The sequence below is a fragment of the Chiloscyllium plagiosum genome, chromosome 1, assembly GCF_004010195.1.
Source record: "Chiloscyllium plagiosum isolate BGI_BamShark_2017 chromosome 1, ASM401019v2, whole genome shotgun sequence".
Classification (NCBI taxonomy): domain Eukaryota; kingdom Metazoa; phylum Chordata; class Chondrichthyes; order Orectolobiformes; family Hemiscylliidae; genus Chiloscyllium; species Chiloscyllium plagiosum.
In genome coordinates this window covers 111,047,505-111,072,288 of record NC_057710.1, presented here as the reverse complement: position 1 = coordinate 111,072,288, position 24,784 = coordinate 111,047,505, and the positions used below count along the sequence as shown (strand labels likewise).

The 24,784-nt window shown below is 42.0% G+C and overlaps 1 protein-coding gene across 1 annotated transcript in view; it reads left to right on the top strand.

Moving 5' to 3' along the window:
- Positions 1-24,784, top strand: part of slit2 (slit homolog 2 (Drosophila)) — a 457,736-nt gene that overhangs the window by 238,611 nt on the left and 194,341 nt on the right. Inside the window, exon 5 of the mRNA XM_043700598.1 lies at positions 11,092-11,163. Coding sequence (XP_043556533.1) covers positions 11,092-11,163 — 72 coding nt within the window. The remainder of the gene's footprint in view (positions 1-11,091; positions 11,164-24,784) is intronic.

Here is a 24,784-nt window from a genome sequence, read left to right as displayed (position 1 = left end):
ACCTTATTATTGAATTGCAGTCATTCTGAATGACTGTTGAGGTTATTAGAATGAATTCTCTGCCAGTATAAAGACTACAATAATAATTCCCATTGTGGTACCACAGCAGAAGAAATGTGACAAATATTTCTTCCTTTATTTCCTACCGAAGTGTCAGCAAATAACTTATATACAGGACTCCAAATCTCTCCCTGATGAACTGATTAAAAAACATAAATACTGTGGTGGTAATGGAAACTCAGAAGCTAGAAATTCTGCAGCAAGTAACTCACCTCCTGACTCCCCAAAGCCTGTCCACTACCTCCAAGGCACAAGTCAGGAGTGTGATGGAATACTGGATTCCTCACTTGCCTGGATGGTGCAACTCCAACAACACTCAAGAAGCTTGACACCATCCAGGACAAAGCAGTCCACTTGATTGGCACTGCATCCACTCCCTCCACCACCAATACTCAGTAGTAGCAATGTGTACTGTATACAAGATGCACTGCAGAAACTCACCGAATATGCACCTTCCAAAATTATGACCACTATCATCTAGAAGCACAAGAGGAGCAAATACATGGGAACAACACCACCTGCAAGATCCCCTCCATGTCACTCACCATCCTAACTTGGAAATGTAATACCATTCTTTCTGTGTTGCTGTGAACTGCCTACCTAACAGCACTGTGTGAGTACCAAAATCAAATGGATTACAGCATTTCAACAAGGGCTGCTCACCCCCTTACTTCTAAAGGGTTTCTAGGGATGAACAATAAATGCTGACCCACTCTGTGAGTAAATTTATAAAAAAAACACTACCTTGTGAAGAAATCGAAATTCTGACAATGCACTTCCTCACATTCTCGACCAGGATAATTTTCTCGTCACAAATCGCCCTCAGTACCTAAACTAAACAGGCTACAAGACATTACAGCCAAGTACTTGAAACTAATGTACTCACTGATTTCAGGTTCACTGACAAAATCTGACTGCAATGATATTGGCAGGTCTAAAGTAAGCTGCCCCATAAATTCAGACTTCACTCCAACACTGGAGTGCATCAATCCTGTTAATGAGGATCATATATTCCTCTTACAATTCATTAGACTGTCTTCAATTTGTGTATTGTTAAAACATGAGGCATGACTTCCCATTTAATTTTGACAATTTCTATGTCAAAATAAAGAACATTAACATGCAGTCCTGCACACATAATTAATGTATGATCACAATGCCTGCCTTGCGATGGTAATTAGCTTTTGTCCAAAACCCAATGCTCATAGCCAAGTTGACTTCATTGCATCATCATGATATTAAAGGACAAGGCCAAATTTATTGTCCTAATTGTACTTGACCTGAAATGCTTGCTAGACCACTTCAGAGAGCAATTAAGAGTTAATTGGGGTTACATGTAGGCAGACTAGCTAAGTCTGGCAGATTTCCTCCCCTAAATGAAAGCATTGAAAAATGTTAAAAATCACACAACGCCAGGTTATAGTCCAACAGGTTTAATTGGAAGCACACTAGCTTTCGGAGCGATGCTCCTTCATCAGGTGATAGTCACCTAATGAAGGAGCGTCGCTCCGAAAGCTAGTGTGCTTCCAATTAAACCTGTTGGACTATTACCTTGCGTTGTGTGATTTTTAACTTTGTACACCCCAGTCCAACACCGGCATCTCCAAATCTTGAAAAATGTTAATTTTGTGCACTTGATAGTTACATGATTAAAAAGAGACTAGTTATAAATTCCAAATTTATTTATAGAATTTATATTCTGGCAATTGTCATGGAGGGATATGAACTAATGTCCTTCGAGGATTAGTGCAGCCTCTGGACGAATGAAGTAACTCCTCCCCACCATCCTCCCTCTGATGTTAATGTCTGGTGAATGTATTAGTATCATTTCCTCAAGTTCCTCTCTGTTGAACCATGCTCAGGGATGGAACTGTAGACAGTAGTGCTCTTTTCCAATGCTGCTGGACTTGCTGTGTTTAGCCACTCTTTCAAATGAAATTTCCATTGTGACTCATCAGTGGGTGATTTACAAAAATGCCAGAAACGCATTATAAATTAATATTTATATCATAATCCAGGAGCAGTGCCAATCCTGCAGCAAGGTGAAAACAACAACTCAGGAGGGAGCCCCTTGGAAATTCAAGGTCTTATTATCGGTAAAATTACTGGTCTTTTTTGGTGTTTTTCTTTCAGTTTACTGGAAAATCTCCCAAAATTCCAGTATGGCCACCATTCATCGTTATTGAAATTCTTGTGATGGTACTGAGTGGTCTACTTTGCACCATTGACTGTGTGGAATTTAATTCTACATCCAGAGGCAAATAAGGAGACGGAGGCAGACCATGTATTAACAACCCTCCCCATTAATGGGCCTATCTAACACCACCTCTGGACAGTCTGGGCCCGTCTAACACCACCTCTGGACAGTCTGGGCCCCTCTAACACTACCTCTGGACAGTCTGGACCCCTCTAACACCACCTCTGGACAGTCTGGGCCCCTCTAACACCACCTCTGGGCAGTCTGGGCCTCTCTAACACCACCTCTGGACAGTCTGAACCCCTCTAACACCACCTCTGGACAGTCTGGGCCTCTCTAGCACCACCTCTGGAGAGTCTGGGCCCCTCTAACACCACCTCTGGACAGTCTAGGCCTCTCTAACACCACCTCTGGACAGTCTGAACCCCTCTAACACCACCTCTGGACAGTCTAGGTCTCTCTAACACCACCTCTGGACAATCTGGGCCCCTCTAACACCACCTCTGGACAGTCTTTCCCCTCTAACACCACCTCTGGACAGTCTGGGCCCCTCTAACACCACCTCTGGACAGTCTGGACCCCTCTAACACCACCTCTGGACAGTCTGGGCCCTTCTAACACCACCTCTGGACAGTCTGGGCCTCTCTAACACCACCTCTAGACAGTCTGGGCCCCTCTAACACCACCTCTGGACAGTCTGTGCCCCTCTAACACCACCTCTGGACAGTCTTTCCCCTCTAACACCACCTCTGGACAGTCTGGGCCCCTCTAACACCATCTCTGGACAGTGTGGGCCTATCTAACATCACCTCTGGACAGTCTGGGCCCCTCTAACACCACCTCTGGACGGTCTGGGCCCCTCTAACACCACCTCTGGACAGTCTTTCCCCTCTAACACCACCTCTGGACAGTCTGGGCCTCTCCAACACCACCTCTGGACAGAATGGGCCCCTCTAACACCACCTCTGGACAGTCTGTGCCCCTCTAACACCACCTCTGGACAGTCTTTCCCCTCTAACACCACCTCTGGACAGTCTGGACCCCTCTAACACCACCTCTGGACAGTCTGGGCCTCTCTAACACCATATCTGGAGAGTCTGGGCCCCTCTAACACCACCTCTGTATAGTCTTTCCCCTCTAACACCACCTCTGGACAGTCTGGCCCCCTCTAACACCATCTCTGCACAGTCTTGACCCCTCTAACACCACCTCTGCACAGTCTGGACCTCTCTAACACTACCTCTGGACAGTCTGGGCCTCTCCAACACCACCTCTGGACAGAATGGGCCCCTCTAACACCACCTCTGGACAGTCTGTGCCCCTCTAACACCACCTCTGGACAGTCTTTCCCCTCTAACACCACCTCTGGACAGTGTGGGCCTATCTAACATCACCTCTGGACAGTCTGGGCCCCTCTAACATCACCTCTGGACAGTCTGGGTCCCTCTACCACCACCTCTGGACAGTCTGGGCCCCTCTAACACCACCTCTGGACAGTCTGGGTCCCTCTAACACCACCTCTGGACAGTCTGGGCCCATCTAACACCACCTCTGGACAGTCTGGGCCCCTCTAACACCACCTCTGGACAGTCTGGGCACCTCTAACACCACCTCTAGAGAGTCTGGGTCCCTCTACCACCACCTCTGGACAGTCTGGGCCCATCTAACACCACCTCTGGACAGTCTGGGCGCAGCAACAATCCTGCACTTGGAACCGACTTCATTACATACACTGGCCAGTGTTCTTGGTGATGCTGCTGCTGGAAAGCTGCCAGCCTGTGATAATTTGGCAGCTCTGAGGAGCATGATATCTGCCCTAAATTAACTGCCTCCAACCTCGCTCTAGTCCCCTAACCCCAAAGAGCTAGCCTGTACCTCCTTCCCAATATTCTTTAACAAGAGCACTGTGGTCACTCCATTGTGTCAGCCAGCTCCTGTCCTACTGAACCTATTCCTTCCCAATTCAAATATATTTTACCTTCCCTTGCCCAGTCTCTTCCTATCACGGCTCTTTTGATGCCCTACATTACCTGAAGAGTTTCCAGTTCCCTGGTCCTGACTGCCTTCTCTTCACTATGGACGCATAATACTTTGTACCACTTCAGGCCCCACCAGCACAGTCTCAGAACTCATCACTTCTTCCCCAAACAGACCAGTTCTTCTCCATCACCTCTTTTTGACTGAGCTTCTCACTCCAAACTACTCTTCCTTGAATTGCAATCACTTCCTTTAGATAAAAGGTATTGAAGTGGGTATCCGCATGGGTCCCAGTTACTCCTATCTTTTTGTGGGATACGTTGAATGTTTGTTGTTCCATACCCCTCACTCCTTAGTTCACAGGCCACCTCCCTCATCTTTCTTTCTGAGGCATTGTGTCTGTATCAGTGCTGCCTCTGCTGTTGCTAATAACTGGATTATTTCATGAACCTTATTTCTAAATTCCACCCTTCCCTTGCCGTCACCTGGTTCATTTCTGATGTTTCCCTTACCTTTGTCCCTCCATAAATAATGATAGAGATCCACTATTGTTCACTACAAATTTAGGGACTCCCAGAGCTCAATGCCATTCCAAGGCAATTAAAAATGGGATGCAGTTTACTTGGCCTTGTGGAAGATTTCCCCAATATGTTCTATCCATGTAAAGCATAACGAATCCAACCCAGCCAATTACCATCCATCAGGGTCACAGAAGGTATTGTTGAGAGTGCTGTTAAGTGCCATTTGCTCAGGAGTAACCTGGTTATTAATAGTAGGTTTGGGTTTCTGCAGCTTTTGATCACATTTGTTCAAGCACAGGCAAAAGAGCTTCCTCGAGCAGAGAGCAGCATTAGACTGAGTGGGGCATCAAGGACACTAGCAAGACCCATTTTGATGGGAAACCGAAGTTGGTTGTTGGTGGTTATTTTTTTAAATCCCCGGGACATCACTGCAGGAGTTCCTTGGGGTAGATATTTTCTAATCAAGCTGCTCTGAGTCTCTGGAGTATCATCTTCGGGGAGGTGATGGCCGAGTGGTATTATTGTTGGAACGTAGATCCAGGTAATGTTCTGGGTACATAGGTTCAAATCCCACCATGGCAAGTGAACTAATGCATCTGTGCCTTGAGTGTGAGAGTGAAGATCCCTCGACCTGTCTGGTAGATACTGATTTCTCTGCTGGGCTGGGATCTCTGATGGGGCTAATGTGCTCACGTACTGCAGCTATGTCATCAGATAGAATGGGTGGACTCCTCTGTCCTTCATTCCAGTCTCTGCACGATCACTGGAACCTCTGCCAGATATTCCCCTGCCCAACACCATCAGCTGATCAATGGCCAAGTTGAGAAGCTCTTTGATTGTATGGGCCCGAGCAAGGGTCTGTTCTCCAGCAGTCAAGTGTCACCATTTGTTCCACCTTAAGCTGTGGGCACGTGTCAATGTTGGATTCACTAGAATGTCATCCGAGCGTACTCCAGATAGTTTACCACGAAGGTGAATGCTGGTGGAAGGTGGGGAGGAATCATCTTTTGAGGCATTGAGTATACAGTGTATATATAGTATCAGAATGCAGCAGATCATTCATCTTTCTGCAGCACCAGGGTCAGGTTCTCTTGAGCAACTCCCTTACCATGGGGAATGACTTCCACAGCCACCTCTGCGCAAGCTGCTTTCATTATTTGCGAAAAAACAATTTAGTCTCTCCTGGATAGCCTTCAGGAGAGTCTCTGGGGAGGCACCACTTTCTGCTGAGTCTCTGACATCTCTAGATGTTGATAGGGGTGATGAGCAGAGGCTGAATGATGGGTTACAGTGAAGTGCTGTCTGGGTGCCCTTTAACAGGTGGCACCTTGGAAATTTGAGTCTGCAAGGCCTGGCAGGTGAATATGGAACAAGCTGAGAAGAGCATAACTTTGCCAGCAAACCCTTCCTGCCCCTGAGTGGAAGTACCTTCTGTTTATTTTCCTAATTCCACACTTAATCTCAACAAAATACGATTCCACCCATTGTAAAGTCCATTCCAGTGGCAATTGTACGTGTTATCTTTCAGCAATATCCAGATTTGACAGGATTTTAACAAAACGGAATTATGATAAGAATAAAGATATAGTTTGGATTTCTAATGCTAACTTTATGTTTCTCCAGATAGCAGCTTCCTTGTCAGTAGGAAGCTGGCAGTGTTCATGGACACATTCTAAGAAATGGAATTTCCCAGTGCCAACTATGCTCATGACACGGAACAAACAAAAAACCATTGCCAGTGGACATGTTTCTTTTTTGGAAAGCATTGGTTGCAATGGCTAAAATACCCATATTAACCCTGCACAAACCATTGAAGTGGTTTGTGATCTTCCCTAACACTTGGTCAGGTTGCCAAAAATAGTTGCATAAAGCAGTCTTAGCAGCTGCATATGCACAAAACAAATGTGCATAGTGTGTATGATATGAACCACCACGAATTTCTATTTTAACCCTGTAGGAATGTGTTAATTGGAATCCAATAACTTGTGGAGTGTGGCTTTAAAACTATAGGTACCGGTTAGACTGACAATGCAGTAAACACACTGTAGTATTGCATGTTTAAGGCCCCTGGTTTAGATGCTCTTCAAATCTCCTCTGTTCATTAAATGACAGCCTTCCTGAAAATTTGGCTTGCAGCTGCTAGGTGACCTCTTTATAATTCTGGCCATTTCAGCCAATCAGCTAATTCTCATGGGGTGGAAGGGCTGTGGATCTGTCAGTTGCTTTTCTAATGTGAGAAAAGATATTGCACATTTGAGCGTATTATTGCTACCTTAGTAATTAACAGAGAAATATTTATGTTAGCACAAGTGGATTGCAACACTGCATTGAAGAATCTTTGTCAAAGAAGGAAAGCAAAGGCAATTTAGATGGTTTCTGTGGAGAACTATCCTTATCTTATTTAATTTCTCTTTTCTTGTCAAAGTGGGTGTTGTGCTGAGCTTCTTTCAGTCCAGCACTTGTTCTGAATTGGCATCTTTTCTTGAACAGATTGTCAAGCATTTGGCAAGCACAACCTTTGCCACTGTACTATTTGTGCATCATATTCTGGGATTTACTGTCCAGTTTTAGTTTCTTTTACAATTTGTTTCAAGAAGCCTGGCTCATTAAAGGTACTTATGAAAGCAGTCCATAGTGATGGAGATTTATGGTTGTTCCATTCTAAGTCCTGAGACATTGCCTTGGAGAAAAATAAAATTACCAGTAATTAAATTTACAGGCAGGTTGCCATTTAGAGAAGATTTATTGCAACAAAGTTCAAAGGACAGTGATGTTTCATTAGTAACCAATATTCTCACTGTTACACAATATTCGCATTATGAAAGTCTCTCCTCCCAGAGGGTTAAACTGATGGAAGAACAATAAGATTCCTGTTGAAAGTCTATAATTTCAGACATTGCTTTCCTATTGTATCCACTCAGGATAGTAGTAAACAGACACAAAGATAACTCTTCACATTTTGACCACTTTTCTAGATTGCGTTGTGTTAGCTGCTTGCCATTATACTCACTATTCTCATCCTGTAATCTAGCCCATTGTTAATGGTGCCTTCTCTCGCTTATGTTGTTTTTTCTCTGCCAAACAGATGTTTGTTTTAGCTGTGTGTCAAAGATTGGGTTAGCAAACCCTCCAAAGTATTTAAAAATGCCATTCCCGTAATTCATTGGGAAATCTGACAGTGATATCTTGTAATCTGATCATTAAGTAAAACATTAGTATAAACGTGCTAGGTTTGCCACAGACCTTTAGTCCTAGGCTTTTAACATATTGTGCATTTGAAAGAGGCATTGTTATGTGAATTAAGTTTTAATATTTCAACTAATTAATACTTCCAGTAGTTCTGGACATTGGGACATGGTTGAAAAATGTCAGAGTGAAATGAATAATTTTTTTCAGCATTGCAGGAAGAATGATATCCTGCTAAAAGTCTAGACTTCTAATTGTGTATTTACTCAGTTACATTTTGAGAACTTAAGACTTTTCTTTTTTAACGAATGTACAGTTGATTAAAGGAATGGAAATCATATTGGCACATTATGTAATCAATGGCACAAGAAAGAAGAAAAAATGCTTCAAGTACAATTAATAATTGTCTGAAAGATAGCTCTAATAAAGGTTTACATGCAAGAAATGATCCTATTGTCTTTCACATCATCTATGCATTTTCCACACATGAAATTTGTATTAAGATTTCCAGCATTAGTAGTTTTCTTGTTACCTAACTTAATAACTTTACATTTCATGATAGAGTAAGCTTCTCAAAGGAAAGGCAGGCCTAGCACTTTTCTCCGGTGTGAGATTTGCTTTACTGAATATGAGTGTATCTCATTCTAACTCATCTGAAGCTGTCTCTCACTTAATTGTATTTTGCACTTTTGTATCACACTAAATGAAAAGGTATATTATTACAGTAAACAATAACACAACAGTTATGTTTACTGGCACTAAAATGGCCTTCATTCAGGATATTAGATAATAACAGTAGTGTTTGTTTAATGAATAGAGAATTACATGCATGGAACTGAAGACAACTTTATTTTTTCCATTTGACATTAATTTGGCATAAAGTACTGTACCATTCTGAAACTGAGCCAGAGATCAAACGCTCCTGGATTCCTCTCTGCATGAATAGGAAACAATAGAGGGTGTCAGAATAACCAGACATTACTCCTCTCTAGATACCCATGAATTAATGGGCAATCCAATAGAAAAAAACCATTGCACGGTGAATAACGCAGCTGGACTCAAGCTGAGCAAGGGTGGGATTGAGTTGCTGCCATTCCATCAGGTCTGTCATTCAGAAGGACAATGCCAAGACCCTGATACTAGAGTCTGAATTCCAACAAGAAAGCTCCACTCTGCATTGGAGTCACGTTCCTGGCGCTTGTTAACATTGAGATATGAGAGCCAGCTCTACGCTGGTTCACATGACTGGGGAATCGTGAGCTTTCCACACCTTAATGAGACCAATATTTACAGTATCATTGAATCCTTGTCATCCTGTTGTGCAGCTCAGTGTAAAAAATAATATGTTTAGGTGGCTATAAGCAAATGGCACATAAATAAAAGTATACTGTACCCACAAAAGTATTGTTCATCTCTTTTCACCAGTCAATAGAGGATAGTCCATTCAAATCTATTTTGGATGGTTTATTCTATACAACTGTGGAATATCTGTCATTTGCTTTAATCAAAGTCCTAAAGTTGCTTCAATTGGTTACTGTTGCAGAGTTTTTGCTGAGTGGTAGTGCACACTAGTTTGTCAGATACAGATGTCCATGTGCTTGATTCATGTTACTCCAAACAGCCAGTCAATCTGATAGAAACACCATGAATCAAATGTGACCTTCTCCATTAAACTTTGTCATGGAAAAGCTAAAATCTGAGGGTTTAAGATTTTACTTCAGAACTGCCACCTGAACTTTAATGGCTTAATCCCCAGTGCTTAATCCCTTAATGGCTATCCTGCGATCAATTCCTGACATGCTCTGAATTAACCAGTCTCAGTCAGTGCAGTACTAAGTATTGACCTGAGCATGCCTGGGCTGGGCAGGACTATCAAGATGGCTAATTATCTTACTTCTAACTGCTACCTGGTCAAGTCTGCTGGAAGTATTTGTATTGTTGTCATGGGAAAACAGTTTTAAATACAACTTTAATTGTAATGGAAACAAAAGATGCTGGAAATCACAGCAAGTCAGGTAGCATCCGGAATGAGAAAGTAAGCTAATGTTTTGAGTCTAGATAACTCTTCATCAGAGCTTCACCTGCTATAATGAAGAGTCATATGGACTCAAAATGTTACCTTGCTCTCTTTTGTTTTCAGTACAGATTGCAACATCTGCAGTAATTTGCTCTTGCAACTTTAATTGTTGTCATTGTGGACTAGCTTGTCAACAATCCATACCAATAATCATAAATGAAGAAAGGCCAACAAAAGATTGGATGACTGCCTGTAGCAAACTAGATATAATGTGTTGTCATTCACTATTAAATTAAATGGATGGAAAATTATAGTGGTGGAATCTCATCTCCCAGTATGTGAAGGGAGTGAGTGAGATACAGACCCCCAATCTACCCAATGATTTAACTTCAGAAAGTAGCCTAAATGTGTTATCAAATTGACATTGTAAATAATTTAATAAACAGTTCTTTATGTGCAATAGTTCTGATTGAATGAAGTATCCTTGCAGGGGGAGTGATGCAAATAAAATTAAACTGCAGGATGCCATAAATCTTGGAGTTTTGTTTTGGTTCAGAAAGGGTTAATCATTTTTAACGTGAGCATGACTTGGTTTTATTTCATTTGCAAATGCACAATTTATTGTCAAGACTTTTACAGTCACATTGCATTTCACATATTACTTAAAGTGCTTGAAAATTGAATCAGAGAAAACAGGTCCCATCCTCTTCTGCACATTCATCACGCCAAAAGCGCACATCAACCAACTTTGTAGTTTTCACTTTGATTATTGCAGAAGCTGCAGTTTTCTGAGTAACTGCAGAATGCAAATAAGCCAAAGTAAATGCCCACTAAATTAAATCTGTTTTCTCTTTATTCTGCAAATAGCAACAAAGTTAAATACTATGTTACCTCTATCTCTTTATTTGACAGTCTGGTCTGCTGTTTGTGCTTATTAATGTGAAGCATTATAATGTGTCTCAGGAGATATATGAAAGTTTGATAAAACCAAAGAGACATGCAGGTGATGATGTGGTGACAATGGAAGTGACAGGAAAAAAGTAAATAGGCATTCTAGTCATTGCCCATTGTACATGATTTTCTCCTCTATTTGTCCCCCATGCTAATTCAGTTTCTTTATTATTTTCCTACAGTGATTTGAGCGAAAACCACATTCATGCTATTCCAAGGAAGGCTTTCCGAGGAGCTGTTGACATCAAAAATTTGTGAGTATCTTTTGCTCAAAGTCTTAAAGTACTAGACGTACCAGAGGGATCTGTACTCTACTGCTCTCCATTGTCACATTACCTGGACATAAATGGGTTTTCTTCATCCCGGGAACAGTCTTCCCAGCTCGCGACCAGAAAGTCAGGATATGCCAATATTCAGGGTCACAGCTCATAATATTCACTGTGCTTCTGTGGCTTTGTTGGGTTGAATTTTACTGCAGTTTTGGTGGCTGGTGCTTTCTGCTCCAAAGATATTCCCAGGTGACCTGGGGGAGGTCACCCCACTAGCAGCTACCCTGCAGAGACGAGGGCCCGCTCCGGTGTAGGCAAAATACTGGTGACCTGAGAAGACTCCACTGCGGGGCCTTCAATTGTTTCACTCGCCTGCCTACCCCTCTTCAGCCTGACATCTCGTCTTGCCAGTGGGAAACCTCTTTGCTGAAGTACCCCGTTGAGGTGGGAGCCCAATGATATGCCCCACTATTTTCCCAGAATCCACCACTCCTTCCCAGCCTGACTTGATGGGAGGCGATTATCTCCAGGTTTTCCTGTTTTGGGTGTAAGTTCCAAGCAGGGTTATATTTTTACGGTGTTACATCTAACCATTGAAAGCAGACGTCAATGTGCATGCAGATGAGCAACTTTTGAAGTAGGTTTTCAGCTAGATGTTTATCTTCAAGTCGAAGATGTATTTTTGAAGCAGTTGTCACAGGTCTTCAAAGTGTAAGATGAAGAAAACCAGTCTGACACGGAACTGAATGGGCTACAGTTATCATTATGTCATCAGTCATTTAGTAGACAGCAACCTTACAGCGACCAGTTGCAAGTGTCTTGCTGGCTCTGGATCTGCATGGAAGCCGGGCCATCTAACATATAAGGTTTAAACTATCAATTATAATCATGGTCCTGCCTCACAGCAGGCTAGCATAGGTGCCACCTACAGTGTTAGATGCTTACCTGATACGTCAAACAAGTGACTGTTTTATTGATCTTCACAGCTAGCATTTCCTCTTTACCCAAACTGAATAGCAACGAGATTGAATGGGGGCAAGGGAATTTCATTGAGAAAATCTTGGGCGCCTCAGGAGTTTGGCTTCAATTCCTCAATTTTTGAGTGAGCATTTTGAAAAATTACTGAAACTGGCATACTCTGAGTGAAACTGCTTTCAGAGTTATTGAGCTGGAGGCTGAGCTGCATACATTGTGGCTCAGAGGGAAAAAGGGGAAAGTTACCTGGACACTTGTGTTCTAGCAGGCAGTCACATTCCTAAGGAAAGGGCCTTCTGATTTGTTCGAAGAGCGGGAACAGAGGGGTGTGACTACGAGTGAGGCAGATAAGGGGACACAGAAGGCAGGAAAGCAGGAATCTCAGCTTCTGCAAATGTCCAAACATATTTAAGTTTTTTTTGCAGCTCTCAGTTTCATCCAAACAAGCTGAGAGTTGATGACCATGGCAAAGTAATTCAAGAGGGTGGAGTGAGAAAGAATATAATGGTAGTAGAGAACAATATTTTGAGTGGTTTGACACTGTTCTCCTCAGTAAAAAGTGAGAATCCCGATATTTGCGTTGCCTGAACGGTGCTGGGGCTTTGGATATCTGCACTGGGCAAGAAAGGAATCTGCAGTGGGTGTATCCAAACCATGGTCCACAGCAGTGTTGACAAACTAAGAAAGAGGATTTGCTGAGGTAGTGTGAGATGTTAAGAGTTAAATTGTAAAATAGAACCTCAAAGGTAATAATCCTGAAATTGGTACCTAAGCCATGTGTAAATTGGCTTAAAATGAATTAGATTAAAGAAGTGAATGTGTGCCTCAAAGAGTGATGTAGGTAAAGTGGGATCCAGTTTATGGGGTACTACCACCAGCATGGAGAAAGTGAGATCTGTACTGCTAGGATAGTCTGCACTCCAACCATACTGGGACTGCTGTTCTCATGGTCTGCATAGCTAGCAAGGTAGAGGGATTTAAACTAAACAACAGTCATGAGGAAACAAGTTTGGGTGAATGTGACAAATCCAGAGATGGAAGTGAGGCAAGGGAGCAAAAACCTAATGTGAAAATAAAGGTCAAAGAATGGCAGGAAGGGACAGACACAACAATACTTAACAGCACTCAAGACTAGATGTGACAAAGGTAATAAAAAAAACATTAACATCTCTGTACCTGAAAACATAGAGCACTCACAGCACAGTAAATAAATTGAAATTAATAAATATGATCTGACAGCCATTACAGAGACTTGGCCACATAATAACAAGGTTGGGTTTTGAATATTGAGATATAAATAATATTCAAGAAGAATAGGAAGCTCGGGCAAAGGGGTAGAACTTCCAATGAAAGATGGAATTGATTCAGTAGTTAGACATGACCTTACTTAGGGAGATCAGGACATGGAATTGCTTGGGGGAAGATGAGGACTAGTAGGGGCAAGAAGTCACTGATGGTATAGAACAATCGGCTGACCAAACAGTAGCCTTGATGTAAGAAGAAATATTCCAGAAGAAATACTGGGGACTTGTAATAAAGGGAAAGCAATAATTATGGGTGATTTAAATATTGATATCAACTGGAAAGATCAGATCAACACTGGTGGCCTTGAAGGAGAGTTCATAGAATTCAAACAAGGTACTTACTTAGAACAGCATGTTCTAGAACTGACCAGAGAACAGGAGAGTTAGTATGAGGTATGTTGTATGATTAATTAATGGCCTTAGAGGAAAGGCACCTCTAGGTAATAGCTATCATAATATGATTGAATTTTGCATTAAATTTGAAGGGAAAGGAGTGGGTGTGAAATTTAAATTTTAAATCAAAACAGGGCAGCAGTGTGGGTATGAAAGCTGAGGTAGCCAAAGTGAACTGGGATACAAGGCTATTAAGTGGATTAGAACAGAGGCTGTGGTAGTCTTTGAGAGGGATATTTCAAAATGCTCGGAATAGGTATATTCCTATTATAAAGGAAATATTCCAAGGGGAAGTTCGATGATCCATGGTCAGCTAAAAAGGTTAGGGAAAGCATCAGACATAAGGACAAACCATATAATTTCACAAAGAAAAAAAAAAGTCAAACCAACAGCAGATTTAAGAGAGAAACAGACAAAAGAAGCACATGGTGAGGTCAGTGCAGGAGAGAGAGAGATAGAAACCCACTTTGCTAACTGACCGAGTTAGCAGTTGCTGCCTTTGCTGTTTGAATTCATGTATCACTGGACATCGGAGTGCGTCTGGGAAAATTAACAAACAGTGAAATTCACAACTGATCTTGGAGGAACCTGTTTGGGAGAGGTCACAGCACAGAAGCAGATAAGTGGATTTTAAGCACGGCCTTAAAATAAGTCTGCAGTAGTGAATAGAGTGGGTTCTTTCTTGATTATATGTTTTATTGTCTCTTGATTAGACTTAAAATATAAGCCATTAGTATTAATTTAACTTGGAGCAGTGTTTTATAGAGGAATTAGACAGTGCTATTTTCTGGGTCTGCAGATTGAAAGAAGCAAAAATGGCCTTTAGTACAGTGATATGCTCTCCTTATCAGATGTGGGAGTTTAGGGAGAGTTTATGGGTTACTAAGGATTACATCTGAAATAAATGCCATTGATTGTGCATCTTATCAGATTGAATCGATCGGTTGGAGCGACAGTTAGAGGCAATGAGGAATTTACAAAAGCAAGGGGATGTGATGGATGGCAGTTATAGGAAGGAGGGAAAGTCTCAGATCCAGTCACATAGATTAACTCCAGGAAAGGTAGAGAGGTAGGTAGGTAGTGCAGGAGTCTTCTGTGGCTATCCCCATTTCAACCAAGTATGCTGTTTTGGAAAATGTTGGGGGTGATGGATTCTCAGGGGAATGTAGCATGGATAGCCAAGTTTCTGGTATTGAGACTGGGTCTAATGTAATGAGGGGTACGTCGGGTTCCAAACGATCAATTGTGTTAGGGGACTCTCTAGTCCGAGGTACAGACAGGCGTTTCTGTGGCCAGCAGCGAAAAATCAGAATGATGTGTTGCTTCCCTGGTGCCAGGATCAATGATGTCTCAGAGAGGGTGCAGAATGTTCTCACGGGGGAGAGGGGCCAGCAAGAGGTGATTGTCCACATTGGAACCAACGACATAGGAAGGGAAAAGGTTGAGATTCTGAAGGGACATTACAGAGAGTTAGGCAGGAATTTAAAAAGGAGGTCCTTGAAAGTAGTAATATCTGGATTACTCCCGGTGCTACCAGCTAGTGAGGGCAGAAATAGGAGGGTAGAGCAGATGAATGCATGGCTGAGGAGCTGGTGTATGGGAGAAGAATTCACATTTTTGAATTATTGGAAGCTGTTTTGTGGTAGAAGTGACCTGTAGAAGAAGGATGGATTGCACCAAAATTGGAAGGGGACCAATATACTGACAGGGAATTTGCTAGAGCAGCTCGGGAGTATTTAAACTAGTAAGGTGAGGGGGTGGGACCCAGGGAGATAGTGAGGAAAGAGATCAATCTGAGACTGGTACAGTTGAGAACAAAAGTGAGTCAAACAGTCAGGGCAGGCAGGGATTTATTTCAATGCAAGAGGCCTAACAGGGAAGGCAGATGAACTCCGGGCATGGTTAGGAACATGGGACTGGGATATCATAGCAATTACGAAAACATGGCTCAGGGATGGGCAGGACTGGCAGCTGAATGTTCCAGGATACAAATGCTACAGGAAGGATAGAAAGGGAGGCAAGAGAGGAGGGGGAGTGGCATTTTTGCTAAGGGATAGCATTACAGCTGTGTTGAGGGAGGATATTTCCGGAAATACATCCAGGGAAGGTATTTGAGTGGAACTGAGAAATAAGAAAGGGATGATCACCTTATTGGGATTGCATTATAGACCCCCTAATAGTCAGAGGGAAATTGAGAAACAAACTTATAAGGAGATCTCAGCTATCTGTAAGAATAATAGGGTGGTTATGGTAGGGGGTTTTAACTTTCCAAACATAGACTGGGACTGTCATAGTGTTAAGGGTTTAGATGTTAAGTCTGTACAAGAAAACTTTTGGTTCAGTATGTGGATGTACCTACTAGAGAAGGTGCAAAACTTGACCTACTCTTGGGAAGTAAGGCTGGGCAGGTGACTGAGGTTTCAGTGGGGAAGCACTTTGGGGCCAGCAACCATAATTCTATTAGTTTTAAAATAGTGATGGAAAAGGATAGACCAGATCTAAAAGTTGAAGTTCTAAATTGGAGAAAGGACAATTTTGACGGTATTAGGCAAGAACTTTCTAAAGCTGATTGGGGGCAGATGTTCGCAGGTAAAGAGACGGCTGGAAAATGGGAAGCCTTCAGAAATGAGATAACAAGAATCCAGAGAAAGTATGTTCCTGTCAGGGTGAAAGGAGAGGCTGGTAGATATAGGGACTAAATAAATTGAGGGTTTGGTTAAGAAAAAGAAGGAAGCATATGTCAGGTATAGACAGGATAGATTGAGTGAGTCCTCAGAAGAGTATAAAGGCAGTAGGAGTATACTTAAGAGAGAAATCAGGAGGGCAAAAAGGGGACATGAGATAGCTTTTGCAAATAGAATTAAGGAGAATCCAAAGGGTTTTTACAAATACATTAAGGACAAAAGGGGAACCAGGGAGAGATTAGGGACCCTCAAAGATCAGCAAGGTGGCCTTTATGTGGAGGTGCAGGAGATGGGGCAGATACTAAACGAGTATTTTGCATCAGTATTTACTGTGGAAAAGGACTTGGAAAATATAGAATGTAAGGAAATAGATGGTTACATCTTGCAAAATGTCCATATTACAGAGGAGGAAGTGCTGGATGTCTTGAAATGCATAAAAGTGGATAAATCTCCAGGACCTGATCAGGTGTACCCTGGACCTCTGTGGGAGGCCAGGGAAGTGATTGCTGGGCCTCTTGCTGAGATATTTGTATCATCGATAATCACAGGTGAAGTGCCGGAAGACTGAAGGTTGTCTAACATGGTGTCACTGTTTAAGTAAGGTGGTAATGACAAGCCAGGGAACTATAGCCCAGTAAGCCTGACGTCAGTGGTGGGCAATTTGTTGGAGGGAATCCTGAGGGACAGGATGTACATGTATTTGGAAAGGCAAGATCTGATTAGGGATAGTCAACGTGGCTTTGTGCTGGGAAATCATGTCTCACAAACCTGATTGAGTTTTTGAAGAAGTAACAAAGAGGATTGTTGAGGGCAGAGCAGTAGATGTGATCTATATGGACTTCAGTAAGGCGTTCAACAAGGTTCCCCACGGGAGACTGGTGAGCAAGATTAGATCTCATGGAATACAGGGAGAACTAGCCATTTGGATACAGATAGAAGACAGAGTGGTGGTGGAGGGTTGTTTCTCAGACTGGAGGCCTGTGACCAGTGGAGTGCCACAAGTATTGGCGCTGGGCCAATTACTTTTCATCATTTACATAAATGATTTGGATGTGAGCATAAGAGGTACAGTTAGTAAGTTTGCAGATGACACCAAAATTGGAGGTGTAGTGGACAGCAAAGAAGGTTACCTCAGATTACAACAGGATCTGGACCAGATGGGCCAATGGGCTGAGAAGTGGCAGATAGAGTTTAATTTATATAAACGCGAGGTGCTGCATTTTGGGAAAGCAAATCTTAGCAGGCCTTATACACTTAATGGTGAGGTCCTAGGGAGTGTTGCTGAACAAAGAGACCTTGGAGTGCAGGTTCATAGCTCCTTGCAAGTGGAGTTGCAGGTCGATAGGATAGTGAAGAAGGTGTTTGGTATGCTTTCCTTTAATGGTCAGAGTATTGAGTACAGGAGTTGGGAGGTCATGTTGTGGCTGTACAGGACATTGGTTAGGCCACTTTTAGAACATTGCATACAATTCTAGTTTCCTTCCTATCGGAAAGCTGTTGTGAAACCTGAAAGGGTTCAGAAAAGATTTACAAGGATATTGCCAGTGTTGGAGGATTTGAGCTATAGGGAGAGGCTGAACAGGCTGGGGCTGTTTCCCTGGAGCGTCGGAGGCTGAGGGGTGACCTTATAGAGATTTACAAATGATGAGGGGCATGGGTAGGGTAAATAGACAAAGTCTCTTCCCTGGCGTTGGGGAGTCCAGAACTAGAGGGCATAGGTTTAGGGTGAGAGGGGAAAGATATAAAAGAGACCTAAGGGGCAACTTTTTCACTCAGAGGGTGGTACGTGTATGGAATGAGCTGCCAGAGGAAGTGGAGGAGGCTGGTACAATTGCAATATTGAAGAGGCATTTGGATGGATACATGAATAGGAAGGGTTTGGAGGGATATGGGCCGGGTGCTGGCAGGTGGGAGTAGATTGGATTGGGATATCTGGTTGGCATGGACGAGTTGGACCGAAGGGTCTGTTTCCGTGCTGTACATCTCTATGACTCTATGTCAGATGACTGGTCAAAGAATGACAGGGAGTAACTAAAAGGTGAAACAGGATAAATAAATAAGAGAGGCAGCTAGCTGGAAATGTGAAAACAATAACAAGTTCTGTGAAAATCTGGGATGAATGGCCTTCTCCTCCTCCTATGTTCTATATTTCTAAAAAATGTAAAAAAGAATAGTCATTTTTGTTTATCTACAGCGTGAGAACTTGGAGTTTATCGAAGATAATCAATAAATGACAGATATAATGAGTAAATATTTTTTCTTCCATCTTAACTATTATTAAAAGAATAATACCTATAAATCACGAGGTTGAAAGAAGAGAGAGGAATTATGTGCAGTATGAAGCAATCACATAGAGCGGGGAGCTGACAATTCTCTGGATCCTAGGGCTTAAAAGAGGTGCTAATGAAGTCGTTGATGCTTTGATATTGATTTTTTGAAAATTCATTAGATGTTGATAAGGTTTCATTCAGTTGGAAAGTAGTAAATATAACTCCTTTATTCAAGAAGGGAGAGAGGTTATAGGAAAATATGGGCTGAGGAAAATGCTTAAATCAATCATTAAGGACATTATAGCTGTGCACTTTGAAAATTTCAAAGTAATCTGTAGGACCCATGGTTCTGTCAAGGAACGGGTACTTGGATAAAGGAGAATTCATTGTTGTGTTGTACTTGGATTTCTAGAAAGCTTTTAACAAGGTTTCATACGAAAGCTTATTATTTGAATAGAAAGTAAATAGTATTGGGGGTAAAGTATGAGAATGGACAGAAGATGGGCTGTTGAGAGACTTGCTGCAAGTGTCTGTACTGGGCCCTCAAATTTTTTACAATTTCTATTAATAAAAACAGATTAGGTGATCAAGGCCTGGAGCTAAATTTGCATATAGCACAAAGAAGGTAGGAATGGATATTGTGAAGATAACACAGCAAGGTTACAGGCTGATATAAATTGGTTAAGTGATTGTCCAAAATTCCAGCCATCTACATATGACTCCACACCCATAGCAATATGATTAGCTCTTCAGACCATTGCAGAGACCAACAAAGAGTCAATCATTAGGAGGGCAGCTAGGGATGGGTAACAGATGCTGGCCTTGCCAGCAAAGCCCACATCCCACTGACAAACTTTGAAAAAGCTATCCAAAAATCTTGGATTTAGCTATCACCGATTTTACTGTGTGAGCAGTGCATTCTCTGAAGCCGTTAATTTGAAGATAGTGTGAGGAAGAGGTAATATCTTGAACAGCCCATTTCCTGCATATATCTCATGTAATGTGGGCTGTTGTTAGATATAATTTGTTGAGTAATATCAAACATGCTGAATATGCTAAACATGTCAGCGGTTATAGAGTTATACAGCACAGAGTCAGACCTTTCAGTCCAACTTGTCCATGCCGATCAGATATCCTAAATTAATCTAATCCCATTTGCCAAATTTGGCCCATATCCTTCTAAACCATCTAATCCCTCTAAACCTATTCAAATACCTATTCAGATGCCTTTTAAATGTTGTAATTGTACCAGCCTCCACTACTTTCTCTGGTAGCTCATTCTGTATATGCACTGTTTTCTGTCTGAAAAAGTTACCCCTCAGGTCCCTTTTAAATCTTCCTCCTCTCACCTTAAATCTATGGTCTCTAATTTTGGACTCCCCTACCCTGGGAAAAAGACCTTGCATATTCATCCTATCCAAGCCTCTCATGTTTTATTAACCTCTGTAAAGCTCCGACACTCCAGGGGAAAAAGCTTCAGTCTATTCAGCCCCTCCTATAGTTCAAGCTCTCAAACCCTGGAATCATCCTTGTAAATCTTTTCTGAACTCTTTCAGGCTTAACAATATCCTTCCTGTAATAGGAAAACTGAACTGAATGCAGTGTTCCAAAAGTGACCAGACCAATGTCCTGTACAGTTGCAACATGACATCCCAACTCCTATACTCAATGCAATGACATTGGTGGTACCATTGGTTTGTCACACAAAAGGTCAATTTGCTGGAATCATCAAGAATGTAAATGCGCCATTGGACATGGGAAGTATCAATGGTGTTCTTGCACAATGGCTCAGAAGAAATCTTGGATTTGGATTGGAGGTCCTCTTAATTGTTCAGGTTGTTGAATAGACTTTGTGATGTTGTTGGAATGTTTGGTGTTGCAACTGACAAGTGTGTAACTTCAAGGATCATGCTAATACAAAATCCGCGCATGCTGCTGGATTATTGACAATGTATCAAAATGTAAAAGGTTTCAGGTGACTACCATGATGAGCCATAATGAAATAAAGCGAGATAATGCCAATGCAAGGCCCAAGGTTGTTAATCAATTGTAGACTGCATCACATTGTGCCTGTTTCCTAAGTACAGGTATCTTACACAGACAGGGGTTAGGTGGTGCCGGTTACATGAATGCTTATAAGTGCCTTCAGTGAGGTTTGACCAAAAGAAGAAAGAGAAAGAAAGAGAGAGAGAGAGAGAGAGAAGTGACCAAACAATCAGTCCCCAGATCGAGGAAATCTACTCCCATTGATTGTTGGCTGCATAAGACTTCCAGATAACAGGGACATGACTGTATATCTCTTATAAGCTGCTTAAAAGAATGATATTCATATTTGCGTGAGTATCAGTCTTGGCATTTATGCCACACCTTTTTCTGGGATACGTTACATGGATGGAGATTAAGTTTTAAAGTTTTGAAATGACAGCAATGCGGTGTGCTTAGTTTACCATATGTCCTGTCTCTTCAGGTTCTGGGAGCTGTGATATTACAGGTACCTCACGGAGCTTGTGGACATGTTTCCTTACCATCAACGGAACTTCAGAAATATCCTTGAAATTGTATCTTAGTTAGCTGTTCTTCACATACTTCAGAGGAGCATTATGTTGCATTTTGAGTTTCTCTGGACAATTGGATTTTTAGCCCAGTGTGCCACTGTAGAACTTATCTTTCTGTGTCACATAAAATAGGAGCTGGCTTGGTGGATGAGACAAGCCAAATCTCATACAAGATTTGGATGTTTAATTGAAACTTTTAATGGCTGCAGTAATTATTGCAGAGTCGAGCACTTGAAGATTTTGCTTACCAACTGCAATTGCCTTGAGCTTGCGTCATGTCGAGCAGTGCATCGAGATATATTCTTTGAGTTTATTTGGAAGTGTTTTCTGAAGGATTTTCTGAATGTTGAGACAGTGACCAGTTCCATAAGAGGTTTAGCTAAGTTAACTTTAATTCCTTACTAAGGAAATCAGATTCCTTACTATTACATCAATACAGGCCCATAAATTGACAATTGTTTCAGCTGGCTGTTGTCAGTATGAGGTGAACTCAAAATCAGCAATTCACTTGAATTTTGAGCTGGTGTCCTAAAATCTGGAAAATGTTGTCAGGAGATCTTTGTGGTCATCATTTGAAATACTGAAGGATTAGACTCTTCCTAATAAATCAGTTCCAAACATATTAATGAGTTTAACTGTCTGACTTTCTTTGTAAGCTATTTGTTGAGGAAGCAAGTCAAGATGAATTAATTAATTAATTAATTAATTTCTGTAACTAAAGCTCAGACAGAATTTAAATGGAGTGGCAAACCATGCTCGGTTGTTTGCTTTCTATCTTTTCTGTGCTCTTTAAAATGCTAGGATAAATATTGTATTACAATATTTGTTTTTTTTTTGTTTTCTTTGTGCTTTTTATTGTGCTGTTTCATTTCTCTTTCTCTCTGATCAGTTTTAAAGTTTGCTCCTTTAAATGTAGTAGGCGTGTGTCTGTAGGTGGTGTTCATGTCAAAAAAGAGTAATGAAAGTGCACATTTTACTTTGATTGTTTCTAACCTTTTCCAAGGAACAACATTGACTGATGTTTTTTGCACGCTTAATCCCTTTTGGTATAGCAATTATTTCTTCTTTCCTCATTCTTTCCCTGGATTTTGTTCTCAAAAACATTTGAGTAGATTGGAGCAGTTAAGGCTTTCATTCATCTTTTAAAATTCCCATTTGTTAAATCAGATCAGCTGTGGCCTGCTACTTGAGAGGAGAGGGTACTTACAAATGATTTTTCCTTCAGACTGTAGCACTTTAGTCTTGGTTGTAGTTGTAACTTTAGCTCTAAACTCAGGTTAGTGATGAAGAATGACCTTTTAACAAAAGCAAATCTTCACAATTGTCACTGTTTTTATCACCTTTGCAGACTTTAGTACTAAATATCTGTGACCATTAGCATCCCAAATCCCTTACTGCTACCATGAGATGGTTTCTTAAGTCAATCACCACTGCTTGTATGATATGGTCTAAGTGCTGCTGTGTATATTAGCTTGTCAATGTATGTTGAGATGGATATTTTGAAGGCTATTAACAGCAGTAACTATTTACATTGCTGCAATATCACAGACTTCTATATTGTCTGGGTTCTGAGGTCATGATGTCACTGAACATTATGCACACACAGCTAATTCCATGGCACTAGGAGAGTGACTAAAGGTGAGGTACATAGTCTTGTAGGAGAACATCACATGTCATGATGTCATGTAACTATCCTAAATGTATACTGCCTGTCTGGCATGGAACCTATACAATAGCATGACAGCCTATACCTCTCCCTTGGTGTACAGATTCATTCAGTTTATACTCACCGTCTGTCATGTCATTAATACATTCTATATCATTCTTTGAAGGATTATTTTCTGCTCAGTGTTGCTGTAAGGTTTGCAGGGTTCACTGTCACCATTGTTCAGTACAGTCTCTTTCTCTTAAAGTCCTCTGAGTCACCAACATCTTCTTTTCTATTTAGAGGGAGTGATGCTGGTTATCACTACTACTATGTTGTGGCAGGGGTACACCATACTGTTGCTGTCTGTTGTCACACCTCTGCTTACCATGTTGTGTCTAATTTGAAGGGTCCTGTTCAGTAAACAGTATGAAGTTTCCTACGTTGTTGCAACTCATTGCAGATTCCATGAACATGACTTGCATTACCACAGAGATTGTTAAAAGAAGCACACTAGCCTCAGCTCTCTCTTCTCCAGACTTCTTTACTTTGACCAAAACCCCATTACATCATGCAGTGATGATATTTACTGAAATCAATCAAGTTTTTAACCTTTCAGAGCTATATAGTGCAGCATACAACAATGGACCCAGACATTCAGCTAAGTCTGAGGTCAATAGGCCCCACTGAAGAGAATGGGGAAGGGTCATTTTGTATAGAGCAGATATGAATGGCACATTTTGGTGTAAGGCTTCTGATTGCCATTGAGGAGTTGGGAAACCTTCCCCCATCCTTTAATGACCAGTGGGCTGCAGGGTTTAACCTGCCAGAATACATGTTGAGTACATGCCTCTTCCACTGCTGGTTAAGTTGGAGCAGTGATGGCACGTGGCCCTTAGTTGGGTGGTATTTGCTCACAGTTAGATAGGTGATCCATCCAGTGCCTCCCTGGACAACCGTAAAGTTGAGACAGAGTGGGTAGGCCCTAAGCTTACAGGTCTACCCGCATGTTTTCCCGCCTGTGGGTGACCTGTAAGATTCAACCTCTGTATCTCTGGGTTTCTTGCCTGAAACTCTGCCCCTGGTTTATGATACCTGTCCCTGTTACAATCAAGGCCTTCACTCCAGGTGACACTGTGGCTCAGTGGTTAGCACTGCTGCCTCACAGCACCATGGACCTGGGTGCGATTCCAGCCTCAGGCAATTGTCTGTGTGGAGTTTACACATTCTTTCTGTGTCTGCTTGGGTTTCCTCTGGGTCCATCACGAAGGACTCAAAGCCCTCCGCTTCTTCCTTTCCCGCCGTACCAACCAGTACCCTTCCACTGACACCCTCCTTCAACTGACTGAACTGGTCCTCACCCTGAACAACTTCTCTTTCCAATCCTCCCACTTCCTCCAAACCAAAGGAGTAGCCATGGGCATCCGCATGAGCCCCAGCTATGCCGACTTCTTCGTAGGATATGTGGAACAGTCCATCTTCTGCAGCTACACTGGCACCACCCCCCACCTTTTCCTCCGCTACATCGATGACTGTATCGGTGCTGCCTCGTGCTCCCACGAGGAGGTTGAACAGTTCATTCACTTTACTAACACATACCACCCCGACCTCAAATTCACCTGGATCGTCTCAGACTCCTCCCTCCCCTTCCTAGACCTCTCCATTTCTATCTCGGGCGACCAAATCAACACGGACATTTACTATAAACTGACCGACTCCCACAGCTACCTAGACTACACCTCCTCCCACCCTGCCCCCTGTAAAAATGCCATCCCATATT